Genomic DNA, 21251 nt, shown 5'->3' on the forward strand with positions numbered 1-21251 from the left:
CTTTAAGTTATTGTTCATATGAGCCACCTTTGTACGATGAAAATTGATTGCAAGTGTGCCTATTAAGGTGTTCAACGTAAAAAATATAAAAGAGATTATTGAGGGGAATTACTCTACTGATTTGTTGATTGGTAGATACATTGACTTCAACTTTTATTTTTTGTCTTTTTTGAATTCTTACCTCTATTTATTTTAAATATTTCTTTTGGCTTTTAGATGTAATTGATGTTGCATACAATGTCAAGATTAAGTTGAAGAACAATAATGTTCATTTTGAGTTGAAGGACTTGAGGTCAGTTAATAATATGTGTGTTGTGTTATTTAACTCTAAAAATTTATTAATATTATTTTTTACCTATTCATCATGCATTGATGTTGTTATTTCTTCCAATTTGTAGGATTCCTATTATGAAAATTTTGTTAGTAACTTGAAGAGAAATGAAGAAAAAGAATATTTTGTTATCATTCTTACTCGGACTAAGATAAAATCTGCATAAGGTATTATTCTTTTTAAGTTATATTCATCATTTATGTTGTGTTGATAACTAATGTGTTTTGTGCTAATAATAACAAAATACATTAATTATCAACACAACATAAATGATGAATATAACTTAAAAAACATAATACCTTATGTAGATTTTATCTTAGCTTGAGTTAGAATGATAACACAATATTCTTCTTCTTCATTTTTCTTCTAGTTACTAACAAAATTTTCATAATAGGAATCCTACAAAGTGGAAGAAATAACAACATCAATGCGTGATGTTTAGGTAAAAAAATGATATTAATAATTCTTTAGAGTTAAATAACACCACACACATATTATTAACTAATCTCAAGTCCTTTAATTCAAAGTTGACATTATTGTTTTGTAATTTAATCTTGACAAAATATTTAAAATAAATATAGCTTGGAATTCAAAAGACAAAAAATAAATATTTAAGTCAATGTATCTACCAATAAAAAAATTAGCAGAGTAATTCTCCTCAATAATCTCTTTTAATACTTTTGAAGTTGAACACCTTCGTAACTAGCAATGGGCTATGGTTATACATTGGTGGCTCCTATGAGCAATAACTTGAAGGGGTGCTCACATGCCCTAAATTAAGCTTTGTTTTTTAAGATCTTGAAATTATGCATTATATAAGTTTGTCCCTTTGTCAACTTGTCCTACCACAAACCAATATCTTCTTCTTAATCATTGTAAATATGACATCACCTTGAACACCATAACATATATAATTAAGAATCATAGTATGTAATATCCTCGTATAAAAGGAAAGACTTTGGCAAAGTAATTTACCTTTTGATCCATAAGAATCATCTCCATGCGTCCTTTTTGATATAAAAGAATCATTGTTTCCTATAACCCAGAGATCTATAATTCTGACAACCAGCTTCTAGGTTTCTCTATTTCTATTATTATGTTTTAACATATAAAATTTCCTAGTCATATGCTCATTAAGTTAATTTAAGAAAAAAAGTGTATGGAAAAGGGATAGACCTAATACATAAGTATTAAATATGTTTTTGGTCCTTCAACTTTTAGTGAAAATTAGAATTAGTCCCTCTTGGAAACCTTGAACCAATTTAGTCCCTCAACTCTGTAAATGCGTGGATTTAATCCTTTTGACCAAATTTTATTAAGTTTAATTGATGTTTCAAATAACATTTCATTATAGTATATTAGTTTGTTTACCATTTGACACATGTTCGCTTCAATATTAACTAAGAAACGCGTTTGAAACGTCAACTAAACTTAAAAAAATTTGGTTTAAAGGACTAAATTCACAGATTTATAAAGATAAGGGACTAAATTGGTTCAAAGTTTTCAAGAGAAACTAATTCTAATTTTTACTAAGTTGAAGGATAAAAAACATATTTAACCCAATACATAAATACATTATTGTAGACCAAAAAACTCCATTAGTAACCTAAACATTTACCCAAACACATAAATATAGACCAAAAATCAACCAAAAAAAAACAAAATATATATATATATATATATATATATATATATATATATATATATATATATATATATATATATATATATATATATATATATATATATACATTCTATAATTAATAGATGAGGACTATGAAAAAAAAAAGGAATGTAAATAAAAATGTAGTGGACACTAAAAAATAAAAATAGAGGTGGAATGGAAAAAGCTAAAGAAAAATGTAACGATGAAAAAAAAAAAACAAACATAGGTTAAAAAAGAACTAACTTCAATCAAAGAAATACCACCAAAGCTCTTGAATCGTGAAAGTTAAAAAACAACAAACTATGAGAAAAAAAAGGTTGAAGAAAACAACAACTTACAAAAATAATGAAAGAAAAATGTAACCTTGAACAAAAATACAAACACAGATTCAACAAAGCCCCAAATATCATTGATGAAGACGAGAAAAGCTTCGATATTGAGGAGAAAAAAGACATTCGTATACAAATTGTTAAATAACCAAATAGACAAACAATTGGACAGACGTCAAAAGAATTTATTTGAAATTTTTCTATTTTTTTGAAATAACCAAATACCCAACCTATTTGCCACATGTAAAAAAATGGATTAAGTTGGTGATTTCATTAATGGTGATTTTCTTTAGAAATATAGTTGATTATTATAGTCAATGATTTCATATTATTAATTCTACTTTTTATAATTCAAAATATTTATAAACAATTTAACATTTTAACATAATCATATCAAAATATTATCTATTTAAACATAATTACTAAGATTTTCATTTTATTATTACAAAAATAAAAATACTAATACATTAACATAAAAAAAATACGACTTGTGCGTACGCATAAGTCTAATACTAATTCTTAATTCAGATTTTTAAACATTGTTTGTCAGTTTTATTAGACTCCTCCATGTCAATCTACTATGCATGATATATAAAAGAAAAAAAAATGATTGATATAATTTTGATTTCCTTATTGAGGAGCTCATTCTTAACAAAGCTTGTAACAACCACGTGATACCAAATACAATTAAGATTTTCTTAACATTGCCATTGTGTATTTATAGAGTTTTATATGTCAATGACAAAGGTGCAACTTGGCATTGGGTTCCTCATAATTAATCAGAAAATTTATCCATACAATAAAAATTTAGACTTAAATACTATTTGTTTTTTTTATAACGATGTTTAAATCATGAACAGAGTGTGAACAGTGTATTTCACGTGTCAATTTGTAGTTTTATTTTTTTTTTAATTTTTCTCAATTTAAAAAGATTTTCCACGTGTCAAGTCAACATCATGCAATGTGGCATTGTCAATGTCACGTGTTAAGTCAATATTAGTGCCACGTGTTAAGTCTGTGTCAGTGCCACATGTTAGTGTCTCATATTTAATTCGATCCAAATTTTTATTAATTTTGTTCTATTTAGTCTAAATTTTGGTTAAACTTATTCAATTCAGTATCTCTCCAAATTGAAACTAAATTTAATTTTTATATAAATATTATACTTAAATTTTTATTAGAATGAACAAGTTTATTACATATTTCTTTCATTATTTTTAAATCAACTTTAATTATATAATTAGAATATATAATTATTAAATTTATGTTTGATTTTTGCAACATATAAAAAATAGGGTTAGAATTGGTTTAAAAATAATGTAGAATATTCTTTTTAATTTTAGACTAATTCTAACCTTATTTTTTTTAACCAAGTCTAACTTTATTTTTAAATAAACTTTAATCATATTTCTTTACATGTAGGAAAAAAGGATTACATTAAATAAACTCGACCAAAATAAAAATATTTAAGCCTAAAATTTATCGTGACAACTCAAACAAAAACAATTTGTGTTCTTGCTTATATTTGCATAGTACCAACTATGGAAGTAAACAAAAGTATAATGTAAAAACAATGTTTGACGATGAATCCACAATACACGATATGGCTAATTTAAAATTATTAACAATTATTATTACTTGCAAGCAAAGTAATAGTTTCTAGATTTTAATTTTAGGAAAGTTTATGGGGGTGGGTTGGAGATAAGAATGATGGGTATATTAAAGTTTGAGTATACTTGTCTTCCTAGTAAAAATTAATAATATTCTTATTCATGCTGCTAGTGGTTATACTTATAGTCATACTCGTATTGTCTCAAACATTAATATAATAATAATTTAAAAAAATGTTGTAAAGAAATCATAATATTACTAAAGATTTAATATAAAAAACACATATTTTGTCTTTTATTAAGGAAATTTACATAATTCTTAAAATAGAGCACTAAATAAAAATTACATGTTAAAGTAATCGTTAAAAAGAATAAACAATTACACAAATAATTGAATTTTTTTGGTAATTAATTTATTTACAACGTTTTAGGTAATTAATTATCCATTATGTGATTTCATATATTTTTCAATGGATTAAAGATGCCTCAGAAGAACTTTCAAACTGGGAATGAGACCTCCTCAAAAATAACTTCTGCAATTTTTTCTCTTCTCTTGTATTCGTTTCTACCTTTATTTAAATTAAAGAATATTATTTATCCCGTATATTATAGTTACACTATTTACTTTTTATAACAAATCTTGGTGGAAGTTCATAAAAATAAGTATTTTACCCTTTTAAACTTTTCTTAAATGTGATAATTAAACTTTACTTTCTTTGAAAATCAGGTAAAACTCGCTATTTATTTACATGCTTTAATTCATTTATTATATATCAAAATGAGTTTAGAATACGCATGCAAAAGATTTTTCATTGTTAACCAATGAAAATAATTGTTGTAATATTTTAAGTAATTTTTTTTTACTTAAATAGTCCTATGGGGTGAAAACAAAAATAAATCTCCGTGACTAGTGATTAGATTTAAAAATTATTACATTAACTAAAATAAGTTTTTGTCAAGTATACTCCAATCAACAAGTTAGTTTTTAAAATCCCTAGAATTCAATATAATTTCACGTAAGTTGATTACAAACTAAATTAATAAATTTATCATAGATTACACGACCATGTAAATATATATATATATATATATATATATATATATATATATATATATATATATATATATTGTATGGAAACCATGTAAATATTCTTCTATTCTTTAAAATTATTTAAAAAAAAGAAGAAGATTATTTGGTTGGTCGGAAACTTGTTACCAAAATACTTGTGTTATGTGTCGGAGTTGGAATTGCATTGTTCTATTTCACTGTTAGTGGTAAGGGAGAGTTTGGTACACAAACTAGCACCATGAAGAGCATGGTGACGCCATTGATGAGGGTCTCACCCTTTCATCACCGAAATGGCCATAATACCCTTCCCTTCTTCTCTCCCGCACGCTACCCTTCCTCACCAAACTTCTCTTTCTCCCCTCTCTCTCTCACTCTTTCCATGGCCGCTTCACCCCAATCTTCCGCTCCGGTACCTTTCTATTCTCCTTCTTTCATATTTTTCTTCCACCCAATTCAACCATAATTAGCTTGCACGCTTCAAAATTTAAACTTTGCATCGCATGGTTGGAATTTGGATTTTTTTTTGTTTAATTGGGTCATGTTGTTTCTGAATATCTCATTGATATGAGTCTTTGTTCGTTACGTGATGATCACTATGCATGAATAAGTAATAACAGTGTGTTGTTGATGGTTTAAAAAATCAGGCTGCGTCGCGTGGTGATGCTAAAATCGACAAAGATGGTGTATTTCAATTGATTCAAGCACATCAGGTATTTGACATTGGTTCTCGGTTCAATTCAGTTTGTTGCGTGTGAACTTGGAAGTGGTTGAAATAGAATGAATATTTATGGGTGTGATTGGTTGTGTGTTAATTTATTGGGGTTGTTTTGGTATGATAGGAAAAAGCTGCTAGACTTCCACCATTAGAGGAAATTCGAACTGTCCTTGATCGTAGCGTTCGCGGGATGCTCTCTACATTCTCCAAGGTTTATCTATTTTCCTTAAGAAATCTGATGGTAAAAAAAGATAGCTTTAAATGGAAAAATGCTGAAAGTGTCTTTGAACATTACCAATTCTGAAAGTTTTTTAAATGGAGAGAGGTTCGTTTTGCCTTTCTGGAAGTTTAGTTCTGCCCTTTCTTTCGTGGTCAATTATTCAGTTATTATTGGTATTAAAAGACTAAGGAGTCTACAAACTTTCACACCCAATTAACATGAACAGAATTCAAGTTTGGCAGAGAAATGAAATTGAAATCTGGCTGCCTTCTGAATTTTGTCTTCTCATATATTTGACATTAAATTATTTCGTGTTTATTAGCAAATGACTTAATCTTCTGATTTTTAACAAGCAGAAGTTCGATGGCTATCCATCAGGGTCTATGGTTGACTTTGCATGTGATGCAAATGGATATCCTATATTAGCAGTGAGCGACCTGGCAGTTCATTCCAAGGTTTTTCCTTTTTCTGTTCTTCCTCCGAAATTTCCCTGTTGTTGGAAAATGACAAATATAAATAATTTAAAGATTGAAACTGCTTCTTGTTGAGAACTGACTTCAAAATTTGATGTTGAATGCGGTTTTTTGTGAACTAGTTTGTATATAGCGATTCAGTACATTGTGCTGAATTTGGCTTGTACAATACCACTAGTTCAATTTGAAATCCTATTTTCCATGTCCTCAACCAACACGTGGTCTTGTTAACAATTATTACCCATAAGAGCATCTTTTGCAACCAACACCTACCCAGTTAAAAGCTTGCTTCCATTGCTAAAGACTGCTTTTATGCAGGACCTAACTGCCAATCCTAAATGTTCATTACTTGTGGCTAGAGATCCTGAAGATAGGACTGATTTAGTGATTACTATACACGGTGATGCTATCACTGTAAGTTATGATCTTCTGTTTATTTCCCTGTTATACATGATTTCTGTGTTTTCGTTTCCATTCACTGTTGCACGTTGGATTATGTAATTATTATACTACAATAACGTTATATGAAGGCTTTGCAGTTTAATTGCATTGCGGGTTGTTTTTTCAGGTACCTGAAAAGGATAAAGAAGCTGTTCGGGCTGCATATTTGGCAAGACATCCCAATGCATTTTGGGTAAATTTGTTCACTGTCCCCTCTGTAACTTGTATCTTTACCTTCTTCTTATCATTTTTTAATTATTAACTCTAAAAGCTTCTGATATAACTTGTACCTTTTCCTTATTGTTTTTGAATTAACAATTCTAAAACATTCCAATATTGAAGGTTGACTTTGGAGACTTCAAATTCTTGCGCATTGAACCAAAAGTTGTACGATTTGTGTCAGGCGTTGCCACAGCTTTGTTAGGATCAGGAGGTTTGTTAACCATATCATTCTTGTTGGTTTCATTTGCTGTTAATGCTATATTGCAAGGTTCCTTTAATAATGTTTGGATGAATGAGTTTGGAGGGGGAAAGGAAGGGCGAATTAAGTTTTCATATAAGTAAACTTTTAACTATTTAATTTTCTTAAAACTAAAGGATATAGTGGTAGATAATTGTGTAAACTGCTTGTCATCTTAGTAAAGTTGAAAGCAGTTTATTAGAATAATACATAATAGTTAGTTGTCAGAATAATGGAGGTTAATTATATTAGATATGCTAGGCAGTTAAAGTGTTATTTGAAGGGAGTTAGTTTATGCTGGAGGATAGGGTAGAAGAGGGAATGGTTGAATGATTATTCATTGTTGTTGAAGCCTTGAAGGTAAGAGTAGTTGGCAGGCAATAGGATGAGCTTTAATTGTTAGATTTGTGGGTGTTTGGAAATCATGATGTTGAGAAAGCTCTTCTAACACGATCTTTAAAGTGAGTAATATTCACTGTTTAATTTAAATCGTTTTTGTGATCTTACCCTACTGAGACTAAGAGTGGTTTCATCCTTATTTTCTCACTTCAGAGACTTTTTCTCGGATGAGTTTTTTTTCTCTCTCTTGATGATGATGCATTCTTTGCATCATATGGGATGACACAAACCATGTCTTTCTAGTAGGTTTCTTCAAATGGAAAGTGTACTGGTTTGCATTTTGTGGTAAATTTTGTTTCTTTAATATCTACATAACTGTTGTTGATCATAATGCCAATGGCATCAAAATTGAGTGCTTTCTCTGGATTATAATTGAATTTCACGCGTTCTCTATATAATCCTTATGTCATGCTTTTTTTATTTGATTTTCAGAGTTTACTGGAGATGAGTATAAATCTGCAAAAGTTGACCCCATAGCTCAATTTTCCAAGCCAGTGGCGGTACTGATCTCTGACTGATCATCATGTTACACATCTGCAATGACTTTCAGAAGTCAGTCATTTTTGTTCTAATATAAGTTGTGTTTTTAACAGTCTCATATGAACAAAGATCATGCTGACGATAACAAAGTGATTGTGCAGCATTGGACCTCAGTTCCAGTATGACATCTTGACCATTCTACAGTATACAATGTAGATAATAAAAGAGGCTCTTTCGTTCAATTGCTAATATAGTGTAAAATTACTTTGTTAAACCAGTGTGCAATATGATATGTTAGTGTGTGATGTGAGAGTAGTATTTCATGGGGTTCCATATGGTCAGGCATAAGAATCTATGGTCTATAACATAACACAATATGTTCTGTAAACAATACATGTTCAGCCTTAATTTAACTGAATTGATCATCATCAACTGCAGGTGGACTTTGCATACCTTTTAGATATGGATAGTCTTGGTTTCAATGTTAAGGTACTGCCTTCATTAGTTATTCGTTGACATTATTTACCTTTCCATTAGGAGCTATTTATAAAATAATTTAAAATTCTCTTATAAATTTGGGAAATGAAGTCTTCTATAAGTTGGTTCTTTCAATAATAATCTTTTGTCACCAACTGTGTTATAATTTTGTTCGAGTTTGAATCTGTACCTTATTTATTGAAAGAATCAACTTTTTTGCAGGCTGGTTATCAGGGTGATACTTTCAAGCTTCGTGTTCCTTTCCCTCGACGCGCAGAAGATAGAAAGTGAGACATGATATTTATATGAACTCATCTTCTGCATAAAATGACATGTGACATGTCTGCCTTCATGAGATCAAATATGCTCATCTGTTTTCTAGTTTACTTATGAAATTCTATGTTCATCTGAACTTTGATGAAAATGGGAGCATTACTGTGTTAGCCTAGGCTTTACTGTTGTTGAGTTAATCAATTAACTTGCTGCTTCCAATCAGACAAATTCTACTTTTCTAACTAATATCATCCTTTTGGGATGGTATTAATCATGTCGATATGGGTTTCTGATAAGAAATCAGGAAATAAAAAAACCTTTCTGCAGAGAAATGATTACTATATTGTTTTTTTCTTTTAGGGATGTGAAGACTCTCATTGTTGAGATGCTTCAAGCTGCCGGGCCAAAAGCTGAATGATGACTCCACAGATCAATGATGAAGAGGTGCTCATCCAAAATTCATTTAATCCTTCAATTCAATCTGTGCTTCACACTCCTAGATTTGTCATTTTTTTCAGAGATTAGTTCACCGTGCCTTGCTACTATATATCCCAATGCCAGATAAATACATGCATACTTACTGCTAATTTTTTTGTCTGCTACTTACCAACTTTCAATTCATGCCTTTGGTGATCCCTAATTGAGTTTCTTGGTTTTGTGGTCAAAGAAACGTTTTCTGGTATAAATTGAACTGTAATAAAGCCTGCCAAAATGTAAAAAAAGTAGTGAAGACTCTTAAAAAATGGGGTATTATGAAAGGTGCTTTCTGTTCTCATCCCTTTCTGTTTGAAATGCTGCAGCACTTACCAGATATCCCTCTTGGAAAGAAGAAAAATATACACATCGAAAAAGGAAATGCATTTATATTTTCCATAAAAGAAGACGACAAAGGAAATGGTTGACTTTCTTTATTTCTTGTATATACACTATTTTTTTTTTTTTTTTCACGAGGAAAAGCACTTCAAAATTCAGATTGTGTGATGTTTCTCAAAGAAACAAACCCTTTAATATACATAAGTGATTTTATGTGAATTTCTTCCAGATGTACTATTGTTATGAATGAACCCTTTTGAGAAACTAGAGTAATTATTTACTTTTTGGTACTTGCATCAGAAAATTGTGAGCATCACCCAAACTTTCTTTGAATTTGTAAGCACTTGATCTTATCACAAGTTCAAAGGAAATGAACTCTTGGAAACTAACTACATTTGTGTTATGAGAGAAAGTACAGTGAAGTCACATCTGTTTGTCTGCTGTGATGATTTATGTTCTTTGACATAATGGGAACACAGTGGCTCTTGCTGAGAGAATGTTACGTCTATCAAGTTTGCTAAACGGCCAAGGACTTAGCCCTCTTTTTAGACGTAGCTACTGCTGTTGCTTATAGAGAAAGTACTGTTGGGAAGTTTGAGTGGTTACACCTAATGGATTCTACAACTTGTTACAATTGATTAATATTTTGTTTGAACTGGACAAGAAAAAGAACAAAGGAAAAAAGCAATGAAAGTTAAGATTGTCTGAATTATGAGAAAAAGAGTGAAAATGATTAGAAATTGAAAAATAAATACATATATATAATAATAAAGTATTGATGATATAATCAGTCATGTTTTGGAATATAATCAGCTCAATCAAGGCTTACGAGAAATCTTTGTCTGATTTAAAGAACAGGTGTTTTGAAAACCGTTTTCCTGGTGTGAACTTACAAAATACATAACATGTTTGTAGAAATATCCTAGAAAGTGTGAATCGTCTGTTACAAGTGTGAAAAGCGGTAATTGAACATACTATTAACAAATGTTGTTTTAAAATATGTATTCGAAGGTAACTTCAAACACAACGTTAATTTAAGTCTCGTCCTTTCAGACAGTATATATTATTGTTTGAAAAAAAATATATCACTGCATATAACAATTATTTGATGTTTTGTTTAAAGGAAACAGTTTTTAAATCGTAGACTCTACCAAATGATCTTTCGACAAAATGATAAGACGTTAATGGATTGCGATGTTTAAACATTTTAAAGTAAAATGATCTGATACATAAATATTATTTTATGATTAAAGATAGTTAAATTGTTCTATAAATAAGAAACGGGGAGAGATGTTTGACAAGTGCGCACGACGAAAGCAGTGAGTTGAAACAAAGTCCTTTTTACACAGCGTCTCTTTTAAAAGCAAGCAAATGGAAAATGGTACCTTCAAAGCTGCAAGGATGCACGTTTTTGCTAGCTGTCTTCGGTGTTAACAAGTCAAAATTTGATATTTTAGCAAGTGTTTTACTCTTACTATAATCTTTTATATTCACTATTTTCTTTTGAATGACAAAAGGTCAATTTTTCTTGGCAAGTGACAAGAGATAACCTACAATTTATCCAAGTTTCATATCTAGGGAAGAACTTGGTGACAGATTTCTTGTCCCATTGTAGCTGAAAACAAAAGCCGACCAAATACCAAAAGGGAAAACATTTGCTGCCCTTTGTTTCCTTCTTTCTTTCATCGATCAATTTCTGGCACCCTTTGTTTCTTATTCTTTTTCTGCTAATTCATCAGAGAAATAGTAGAAAGTGTAAATAAAATGCTTCACGTGTTACAACTACCTCACTTTGTGAATCCCACAAGAGGGTTTTGATTTGAGGGATCATGGAAATTTCTGTCACAAACACATCCACTTCATACATAGGCTTGAGCAGGTTCAGCAATAGACCCTATTAGATTTTGTGTATTGAAATGAGATGGAAGAGTTTCCAAATTAAAGAGATAATCGATGAAAATGAAAAATTGCACCAGTGTTAAGATAGGCACAAGAGAATGAGTGAGATACCGTGGTGGTACACTGCTACAAGTAGATGATGCTTAATTTGGCATCATGCTACCATGCCCAATGATGGATATGCCTAAGGCTTAAAACCCTTCAAGTATTTCCTTTCCTTATTAGTTATCCTATCTATCTTTTTATAACTTTCGAGGTTCTGACGGTCAAAAACTAAATCATTCACAACAACAACATCCCAAGGTACATCATCCTAGGGTTATGTCGGCAAACTAAAACTGTGGGGCACAGCATCGTATGCATAAATCATAAACGGCTTTGCCACAAGATCATCCAAACTCCAAGCTAACCACTTTCATCGATGTTTCTCACAAAAGTACGAGAAAAAAAAACACTGTGAAGAGGTTGCTTAAGGAGTGCAGACATCAGAAGATTCGGATCAAGGAGAGAGAGAGAGAGAGAGATGAAGAAAGATAGAAGGTGAGAAAAATAATTTTCTTAATTAATTGAAATGGATCGGATCGGATCTTACTCGTTTACAAAAAGAAAAACATGAGGAGGGGGCAACATACATGCCACACAAATATAAAAAAACTTGAATCATCATCATCTGCATCGTCTTCTTCTTCAATGGAAACACCATCTCCAAAACATTCAGTGCTTAAAAGGGCTTTTTTTCTTCTTCCTTCCCCCTCTAGTTCTTCCACCATCATTCAGAATCACTCTCCATGCTTCCCATGGCCTTCAACCCTCTTGGTCTCTGCATCAAAAGAGAGAACATGAACAAATCTCAGAATCCAGATTCAGATCCAGTCACGAAAAATAGGGTAAAAAGTAACAACCCCACAACACAAAATGGCACAACCACCAACCAACCACTTACCTTCTTGTTACTTTTCTTCTCCCTGACTTCATATCTCTCTTGGCACATATCAGTCAACCACGCCCCAGGGCTCACCAACTGTAACCCAACACCAGCAGTAAGAAACACAGGATAAGGTGGTGAGAATGAAGATCAACCCAACCAAAACACCCACCACAATTTTCCCTTTTTACCCCCTAAAAAAAAATACCCTTTTGCTTCTTCAGAGAGAAAAACTTACAAGTAAGCTTCTTTGGATGAGTTTCGCCCTCTTTTTGGGTCGCTGAGGAAGCTTGCAACCCTTCATGGCCAGAAAATCTTCCTCTTTCTCCTTGCTTGAAAGAGTGATATAAAGCTTGGGCCACACTAGAGCTCGTTCCTCGCCGTTGTTACCGTCGCCGGCGACTTTTCCGCTCTCCTCCGCCGAACCCCTCGTCGTGTAGTACCGGTCCTCCTTCTCCGGCGACGCTGATTTCCTGGTCTCGCCCACCGACGACCGGAGAATCGCCCCATCGGAATTCCTGCACCCAAATTTTCGGTCAAAATTCACACAAAAAAATTGAGAAAATAGGGAAATTTCATACATTATCGCAGAATTAACAGATCCAATGCAATATCTTTCTGATAAAGCATAAACAAATTAAAAACGTTTACACCCATAAATTACACGCTTATCTCATCTGGGTATGGTAAAAAAACTTGATTTTCCACATCAAAAACTTGTTCTGGCGGTAAAGTTACCATAAATGAAAAAAGAACGATTTTTGTCCCTTGGCTGCTGCTTCTCTTCATCCACTGAGAATTCTCAGCAACCCAAAACGAAAAACACCAACACATTCCATTTCATCAAAAACCTCTTTTTTTTTCTGAAACCCAAACAAAACGAGAGGAAAGTGAAAAAAAAAAACGAAAATAAAAAGGGAAGTTTCTCCTTGATGCTGTGCTCTTCCTCTACCCAACTTCAGGAAAAACAGCATCATTACATTCAGTCAAAAAAAATCGCATCTTCTTCGGGAAACCCAACCAGAGCCAAAAAGAAAGGGGGGAGAAAATTTGAAGACAATCTTTAGTCGATATTGGTATTGTAAGCACCTCGTGAGGCGATTGGGTTGTTGATGATGATTATGAGAGGCTTCTTTCTCGGCCACAGTGACCCCAGAACGATGATCCAGTGCAGAACCAAGCTTCCTTCTGATTCCACCGTTGAGCCTCGTTGAAATCCGAGGGTCCTTCACCCTCACACATCTCAGCCGCTTCCTGTGCCCCCACTGCAAGAAAAACTCTGGCTCAGAACCCTTGCACCCTTTCTGGTTCCTCTCTTCTGTCTCCATACCTACACCACACAGAACAACAAAACCGCTCATCAAGCTTCAGTTTTTCACCATACAGAAAAAGGGGGAAAAGTGGCAAATGGGGAAACAAAAACCCAATTCTGGTGAAAGGGTGTGTGTGGAGTGTGGTGGATTGTAAAAAACGAGATTCAGACGAGAGGTGGAATACCAAACCGTGAAGGATTACCCCCAACCTCAAGATCTGCGTCTCTGAAGAGACAACCCTTTGCGAAAAGATATTCTGCCGGATGAAACCAAAAAAAGGGGTCAGAACAAGGAGCGTGTGAAGAGAAGAAAAAACACCCTTGAATGAGAACAACAACAAAAAAAGAACTCACAATGGTACAAAATGACGCTCAGAGATAAAGGGTATGTGTTTTCTTCAGCAAACAACAACAAAAAGAGGAAAAAAAACACAGATCTTCTTGTGTATTAATAAATTTGCAAGCTTTTATTTTCCTTTGCAAACGTTTTGGTGGATTCTTACTCTCCCGCACCCTCTGTATCTGTATGAGGAAGAAGTGGCTTCTGAAGCAGTCTCCCTCTGGGGAAGTTGAAATGGGGTTTGAGGGTTATTCTCCTCTTCTCTCTTCTTCTGGCGTTCTCTTCTGTCATGGCCATCGTTGTTGTGTGGGTTTGTGTATTTATCCTTCTTGTGAAGTGATGGAAAACTAGAGAGAATCAGAGCCGTTGGATGGGAAGAAAAGGGTTTGGTGATTGATCACAGTTTTGGGGGGACCCACACCCTCAGACTCTTCTTCCCTCTTTTCTCAATAATTGTCAAACAAAAATTAAATTAAATAACGTAATAATAATTTAATGATTTTCTAATTGTATTTTTATTTTTTTATTCATTCATGTTGGAGTTGGAGAATAGGAACTCGATAAATGGGGTTGGTAATAGAATGAACCTGCTCCAATTGATGGATTTGGGCTTAGTTTTGGGCTGAGATATTGGGCTTAAAGCTATTTAAATACTCATTAACAAAAATTGGCATCATTTGTTTCAATCATTCGTCAAAAGAAACTGTCTCTTTGTATTAATTATTTATTACTTACAGTAAAAATAATAAAATTCCTTTCTTGACATAAAAACAACTGAAGTGAATGTAGGACTTCTAATTTTTTTTTTTCATAGACGTGATTGCGAATCGATTAGAAACAAATTTATATATGAATTGTTCATAGTTTTATGTATAAAGATAACAAATCACTGTTATAAATTTGATTTTTTATTGATATCTAAGTATTACTAACTATGTACAATAAACTTTTCATGTATATAATAACTATTTTAAAAATCATATCAGCTATACTTTTTTATCAATTGATATTAAAAAAAAATTGTACATGTATTTAAAATTTTTAAAATTGTATTAAAATTATAGTCTCGTATAAAAAGTTAATAAACGCAAACGAAATGACAAAATAAAAGAACGTTTACACTTTCACTAAATCTCTACTTATTCTTTTGCTTACAAAATATTTCTTAAGTCAAACATTTTTTAGAAAAAAAAAATGTATACATTTTCACTCCTCTTTTACTATAAACGTTAAAATTATTTTAAATTGTAATAGTAATGTGTTGAGTTTTACTTAGAGTTATTTAAACTATAGAAAAATTACATTTTAAAAAAATAACAATAATTATAAATGACAATAATTATGAATGACCTTCACTTGGTACTGTCTAACTCTTGTGTTAGCAGTGCTCTTATCTTGACTTTTTTTTTTTCAACTTTCTCACCCTTATTTTTTTATGTCTTTATTTGTCTTTTTCTTTGCCTACACAATTATTTTTTTATTATTTTTCTTTTCTCTCAACCCCGGGAACAATTCACTTAATATGGATTAAGAAGATAAAAAAATCACCCTAATCATAGAAGTGAATTTTAATTATAATCCAACCTTACAAAAATAGTTAGTTTGTAAGATGAGGTTTGCATCTATTACATATTATAAATTAGTCTTATTTTTAATTGATGTGTGATTTTCAACACACTCATTCATACCGAGACATATACATCATGCATAAGACTACATATTAATAGGTGGTCCATTAGTTGATGGAACAATAGCGAATTTCTTTATGATAAACTCTGACTCATAACTTTGCTATCATGGTAAGAAGTGAACATATAAATATTTAAAAGAATCTAATAATATTTAAAATTTACAATATATTATAAATTATTAAAATAAATATATATAGCAACATATAAATGTTTTCTTATTTAAAAATGATGAACTAACAATTAATTAAATTATGGTGTTTAAATTGCTACTTTTTTAATTACAAAGATTAATGGGAGGACTCTTTTCATGCCAAAAATGTACTTGAAAGAATAGTTGAAATCATTGATGTAAAATATTATTAAAGAATTTTAACAAAATAGCAATAAAAACACAATGAAATTACATGTTTTATTATATTAAAAATCCGTAATTTGATTTTATAATATAAAAACTAAAAATAAAATCTAATTGATGAACACATTAAAAAATATTAGATAAATTCAGTATATTACTGGGGTAAATAATAAACTATTTAATATGTAAAAATTATTAATATTCACTAATCATTTCATTAAAAAATATAAAAAGAAGATTAGATATTTGTGTAATTTAGTATTTTATTAATGTAGAAAATCTTTAAAAAAAAAAAAACGAGAGTCCTATTCAGGTAAGTTTTAAACTTTTCATTAAATTCAGCAATTTAATTTTGTAACTAAAAATAATAATAATAATAAAGTCATTAAATGTTTTCGACATTATCATTATTAAAACCTATAAAAGTTAATTATAAAAATGTACTGAATAAATAGAAAATATACAATTAAAAATTAAATATCGATAAGAATATATAATAATATATAATGAATTTCTTCATTTCATGCATGCATTTTATATTCATATTTCACTTTTAATTATTTAAAAAACATAACATACAAAAAATTAAATATAAACTAATCATATATAAAAGGTAATACAACCACTATATATATATATATATATATATATATATATATATATATATATATATATATATATATATACTCATTTTGTATAAAGAAACGAAATGGCTTTTTCCCATTTATATAAATAAAATAATAATCATAACATTACATCATCTAGTATTGATAATATCATATAAATAACTAATGTATTATAATTTATTGATAATACTTTTATTAATTACTAATGTGAATTTGAATTAGAGTGATTACATAATTAATTCATTCACCATCAATCAATTTTATTTTTAAAAAATTTATATCATCCATATTTAAAAGAAAAAGAGATTGGATTTAGAGATGGCAAATAAACCCGTCCCCGTGGGTATTGTCCGAACCCGTCCCCGTTTTGACGGGGAATCCCCGCATTGACTGGGTATGGGTATGGGTATGGGGAATCCCCGACTTTTTCAGTTGGGTATGGGTATGGTATGGGGATGTACATATACCCGCCATAATACCCGTCCCCGCCATATCTCCATTCTCGTTTAAATTATTAAAATATTCACAATTAATCAAGTAACTCCTATATATATATATATATATATATATATATATATATATATATATATATTTTTTTTTCTATTTTTTTTTTCTTTTAATTATTTCATTTGTCATGAAACTCATTCTCATCTCCAATATATTTTTTATCTTATCATAACCTTTATGTAATTATGTTAAAATGATGTATGTTAATAAAAAAATATTATGCCTCACATTTTAATATTTATATTATTTTTTAATATTTTTATTTATTATAAATTATCCTTTCACATGAGAATGTTTATACTCTCAATTTAAGGTAATATAAAAAAAATTCTTTACTTATTATTATTATTATTATTAATTTTTATTTAATTTGAAAAACTCTTTTGTTATTTTTCGTATTTTTCATTAAAATAATTTTCGTTATTTTTCAACCATTAAGTATATATGTTGATATTTGAAAGTTTTCTTAGTTTTCTAAGATATTTTTCGTCTTATCATACCTTAGTTATACATTTGATTTCCTTTGTGTGATTTTTTTCGATAGTCTCTCAAATTATTTCTAAAACACACATTTGTTAGTTTTTTAATATTTTTATTTATTGTTTTTATTTTCATCATGTAGAATAATATTTCGATATATTCTATCTAATTATTTTTTATTTTATAACTCATTATTAATCATAATGTAATTTTTTCACTTTAAATTCTGTTTGAAGTGGTTAAAATTATATATATATATATATATATATATATATATATATATATATAATGATATTTAGGAATAGTATATGATAATTCACTACAAGAAAAACATGAAATTGTGACTGATTTAGTCAGTAACCCATATCAGTCACTATTTTTCGTCATTGGTGGTAGTAGTTGATTTATTGTCTGAATCAATGACTAAATTAGTGATTGATTCAATGATCGAATCGATACTTGATTTAGTGGTCAATTTAATTACTAATTTATTTGTAATTTAATGACAAATTTTTTGGTCACTAATGATATTTCTATTTAATTTTAACCACTTCAAACGTAATTTAATAATTAGTTCTCTAAGGTATTTTTCATTTTATCATACCTTAATTATACAATTGATTTCCTTTGTGCGATTTCTTTCGATAGTCTCTCAAATTATTTCTAAAACACACATTTGTTAGTTTTTTAATATTTTTATTTATTGTTTATTTTCATCATGTAGAATAATATTTCGATATATTCAATCTAATTATTTGTTATTTTATAACTCACTATTAATCATACTGTAATTTTTTTCACTTTAATTGTATAAATAACTTTTATTTACTACAATATAAAAATTTAATGTAATTGCTATGAATATTTTTTTGTCACTATCCAACATATATTGAAGTTCAAAAGATACAAAATCTATGTCAAAATTTTATTATTATGTTTATTATTTTTTTTTTGTGTCATTTTGATCAAGTGATGTATTATTACTTTTATTAGTGTATAAAAAAGAGATTTATTATAATTTAAAAAAATTGAAGTAAACAAACATTTAAAATATATTTTAATTTGAATATTTGTTTTCCTTTTATTATTATGTTTATTATTTGTTTTTTGTGTCATTTTGATCAAGTGATATATTATAACTTTTATTAGTGTATAAAAAATAGATTCATTAGAATTTAAAAAATTGAAGTAAACAAACATTTAAAATATATTTTAATTTGAATATTTGTTTTCCTTTTATATTTTTTAATTTTATCAACTAAGTTCATCAATGTTGTAGTTTGTAAATTTAATAAATGTTTTGGTTCACATGAAATTTTATTTGGTATTCTAATATAAAATGTAAACAATTATAATTTATTTTAAGGTATTTGGCATCGAAGAAAATCCTCCTAATATTGAATATTTCATAATATTATGTTTTCTTTACCGTAATTTTTTTTCTTTTATAAAAATTAATATTGAAGTAGTTAGAACACGGGTACGGGTATGGGTACGAGATTATACCCGTTACCCGGTGGGGATGGGGATGGGAAAAAAGTTTGATACCCGTTGGGTTTGGGTATGGGGATGGGGATGAATTTTTTATGCGGGGATGGGTATGGGATAGCGAAACCCGTCCCCGCCCCGCCCCGTTGCCATCCCTAATTGGATTAAATCTATCTATTCTAAAAATTAAATTAAACTAATTTATTTGATTTTAAAATAATTACTATTTCACTATTTTTAAAATAAATTAAAAGGAAGCGAATATCAAACTTTCAAATCTTTAAGTGAAATGATCAGATTAAATAAAATTTTTAATAAATTTTACAAATCTATTAAATTAAAAAATATTTAACATATTAAAACATTTTAAATTTATTAAAGCATAATCTAATATTTCAAATCAGCTTATAAATGAATTAACTAGTTGACTAAAATAAAATTAAGAATAAAAAGTCATTTAAACCACTTTTAAATCACAAATTACAATTCAAATTCAAAATCCACGTTTTCAAGATTTGCATCATTATCACCAACACAGTATTTTGTCGTTGAGAACCTCTGATCTTCGAATTTGAAAGCAACAAATTTCAAATTTCACTATCAATAACAAATTACATAATATTTTGTTATATTCATTAGAAGTTAATTTCCTCAGTTTTTATCTCCTAGAAATTGTTTGGTAGAAGTTGTTACTAAAGTTAAAACTATTATGGCAGCTAAACAGCCAAAAATATTAATTACAACGAAAAATGATTTAATCCATTTATTTTTTTTCTGCTATTTTTTATCTAGCTTTTAAGTATAATAGGAATAGGAGCCTAGAATTCCAGAGGTTGAATTCTTTTCTTTTTTTTTATCAATTTCCAAACTTAAATTACTAATTGAAGAAGTTGCTGATAAAAAATTATCAAATCATTCAGGAAATTACCTAGAATTTGTCTCAAAGTTAGTATATTTTTTAACCAACAAAAGATATATTCTTGCATCTTTTACGGATAATGCGGTCCTATTATGGATGTATTGTATGTTATAGATTTATTTTTTATTTTATTTTATAGAAACTAGGGATTTATTGAGTGTACAAGTATGATATTTGTTTTGCTAATATCATCTTGTCATTTATATTATCATGATATAGTGTATTTCTTATTTTAAAAGAGAGTTAAATTAGCTTTAGTAAAATTGAATAATTTCTTTCTTTTCTTTCTCTCTATATAAAATTTACGTATATATTTAAATTATAATGATAATTAAAATATAAAAATAATTTATTATTGTTTAGTGTGTTTTTCATTGATTTTGAATATGATGTTTGATTGAAATGGTCAAAATTTGTGTTACATTGGTTATAGTAAATAAATTGTATATTCAAGTATGAAAAATTATTAGAAAATTATATAAAATTGAATTTTAAAAAGTAATTGAGTGATGCCATTTGTTTATTTTTTTTTTTTTGACTTGTTTTTTAGGATTGAACAACTATATTATGTTTGAGCAGGTATACATGCGAGTTTGATTGAAAATTAATGCATGAAAATTTACTCAAGACATCTCGTCCAAAATACAAAAGATCATTTCCAAATATCAACTCAATTGGAGATTTTTTTATTTAAATTTGTCTAGCGAATTATATTTTAATCAACAAATATGTTGTGCTTTAAAGCGGCATGTTATATTGAATATATGATTTGTGTATCCTTATAGTGTTTATGTGTGTATGCATTTTGAAAAAAAAATCTAACAAATAATAATCATGTTTAACTATATGTTGAAAATAAAATACGAAAGTGTATTTGAATTTGCGATTGGGAGTGTGATGTGGATAATTATTATATGAAGTTTAAAATATACAATTAGTTTCTATATTTTATT

The 21251-nt window shown here is 29.1% G+C and overlaps 2 protein-coding genes across 4 annotated transcripts; one reads left to right on the forward strand and one right to left on the reverse strand.

Moving 5' to 3' along the window:
- The first annotated feature begins 5152 nt into the window (after positions 1 to 5152).
- Positions 5153 to 10046, forward strand: LOC114168486. Of its 2 annotated transcripts, XM_028053364.1 has the most exons (13): positions 5153 to 5414; positions 5650 to 5715; positions 5845 to 5931; positions 6297 to 6395; positions 6732 to 6827; positions 6982 to 7047; positions 7197 to 7287; positions 8146 to 8213; positions 8307 to 8372; positions 8632 to 8682; positions 8893 to 8957; positions 9304 to 9387; positions 9744 to 10046. In XM_028053364.1, the coding sequence occupies exons 1-12, from the start codon at positions 5244 to 5246 to the stop codon at positions 9359 to 9361; spliced, it is 984 nt and encodes a 327-aa protein (XP_027909165.1). In that variant the 5' UTR covers positions 5153 to 5243; the 3' UTR covers positions 9362 to 9387; positions 9744 to 10046. The 2 variants fall into 2 exon arrangements, with proteins under 2 accessions (XP_027909165.1, XP_027909242.1); XM_028053441.1 differs by lacking the exon at positions 6732 to 6827.
- A 2145-nt stretch (positions 10047 to 12191) lies between these two features.
- Positions 12192 to 14539, reverse strand: LOC114194904. 2 transcript variants are annotated; one of them, XM_028085314.1, is made up of 6 exons: positions 14247 to 14539; positions 14103 to 14149; positions 13670 to 13910; positions 12819 to 13098; positions 12599 to 12676; positions 12192 to 12475 (listed from the first exon to the last, which is right to left on the reverse strand). In XM_028085314.1, the coding sequence occupies exons 3-6, from the start codon at positions 13906 to 13908 to the stop codon at positions 12425 to 12427; spliced, it is 648 nt and encodes a 215-aa protein (XP_027941115.1). In that variant the 5' UTR covers positions 13909 to 13910; positions 14103 to 14149; positions 14247 to 14539; the 3' UTR covers positions 12192 to 12424. The 2 variants fall into 2 exon arrangements, with proteins under 2 accessions (XP_027941115.1, XP_027941111.1); XM_028085310.1 differs by having other exon boundaries at positions 14078 to 14149.
- Positions 14540 to 21251: the final 6712 nt, after the last annotated feature.

The sequence above is a fragment of the Vigna unguiculata genome, chromosome 1 (assembly GCF_004118075.2).
Source record: "Vigna unguiculata cultivar IT97K-499-35 chromosome 1, ASM411807v1, whole genome shotgun sequence".
Taxonomy (NCBI): Eukaryota; Viridiplantae; Streptophyta; class Magnoliopsida; order Fabales; family Fabaceae; genus Vigna; species Vigna unguiculata.

Excerpts from the sequence above, each read along its gene's own strand:
- LOC114194904 (XM_028085314.1), bottom strand. The coding sequence starts at position 13,908 with ATGGAGACAGAAGAGAGGAACCAGAAAGGGTGCAAGGGTTCTGAGCCA. Across the intron at positions 13,099-13,669 it reads CAACCCAATCGCCTCACGAG|GAATTCCGATGGGGCGATTC; the intron begins GTGCTTACAATA and ends ATTTGGGTGCAG. Across the intron at positions 12,677-12,818 it reads TCATCCAAAGAAGCTTACTT|TTGGTGAGCCCTGGGGCGTG; the intron begins GTAAGTTTTTCT and ends GTTGGGTTACAG.
- LOC114168486 (XM_028053364.1), top strand. The coding sequence starts at position 5,244 with ATGAAGAGCATGGTGACGCCATTGATGAGGGTCTCACCCTTTCATCAC. Across the intron at positions 8,373-8,631 it reads AGCATTGGACCTCAGTTCCA|GTGGACTTTGCATACCTTTT; the intron begins GTATGACATCTT and ends CATCAACTGCAG. Across the intron at positions 8,958-9,303 it reads CGACGCGCAGAAGATAGAAA|GGATGTGAAGACTCTCATTG; the intron begins GTGAGACATGAT and ends TTTTTCTTTTAG.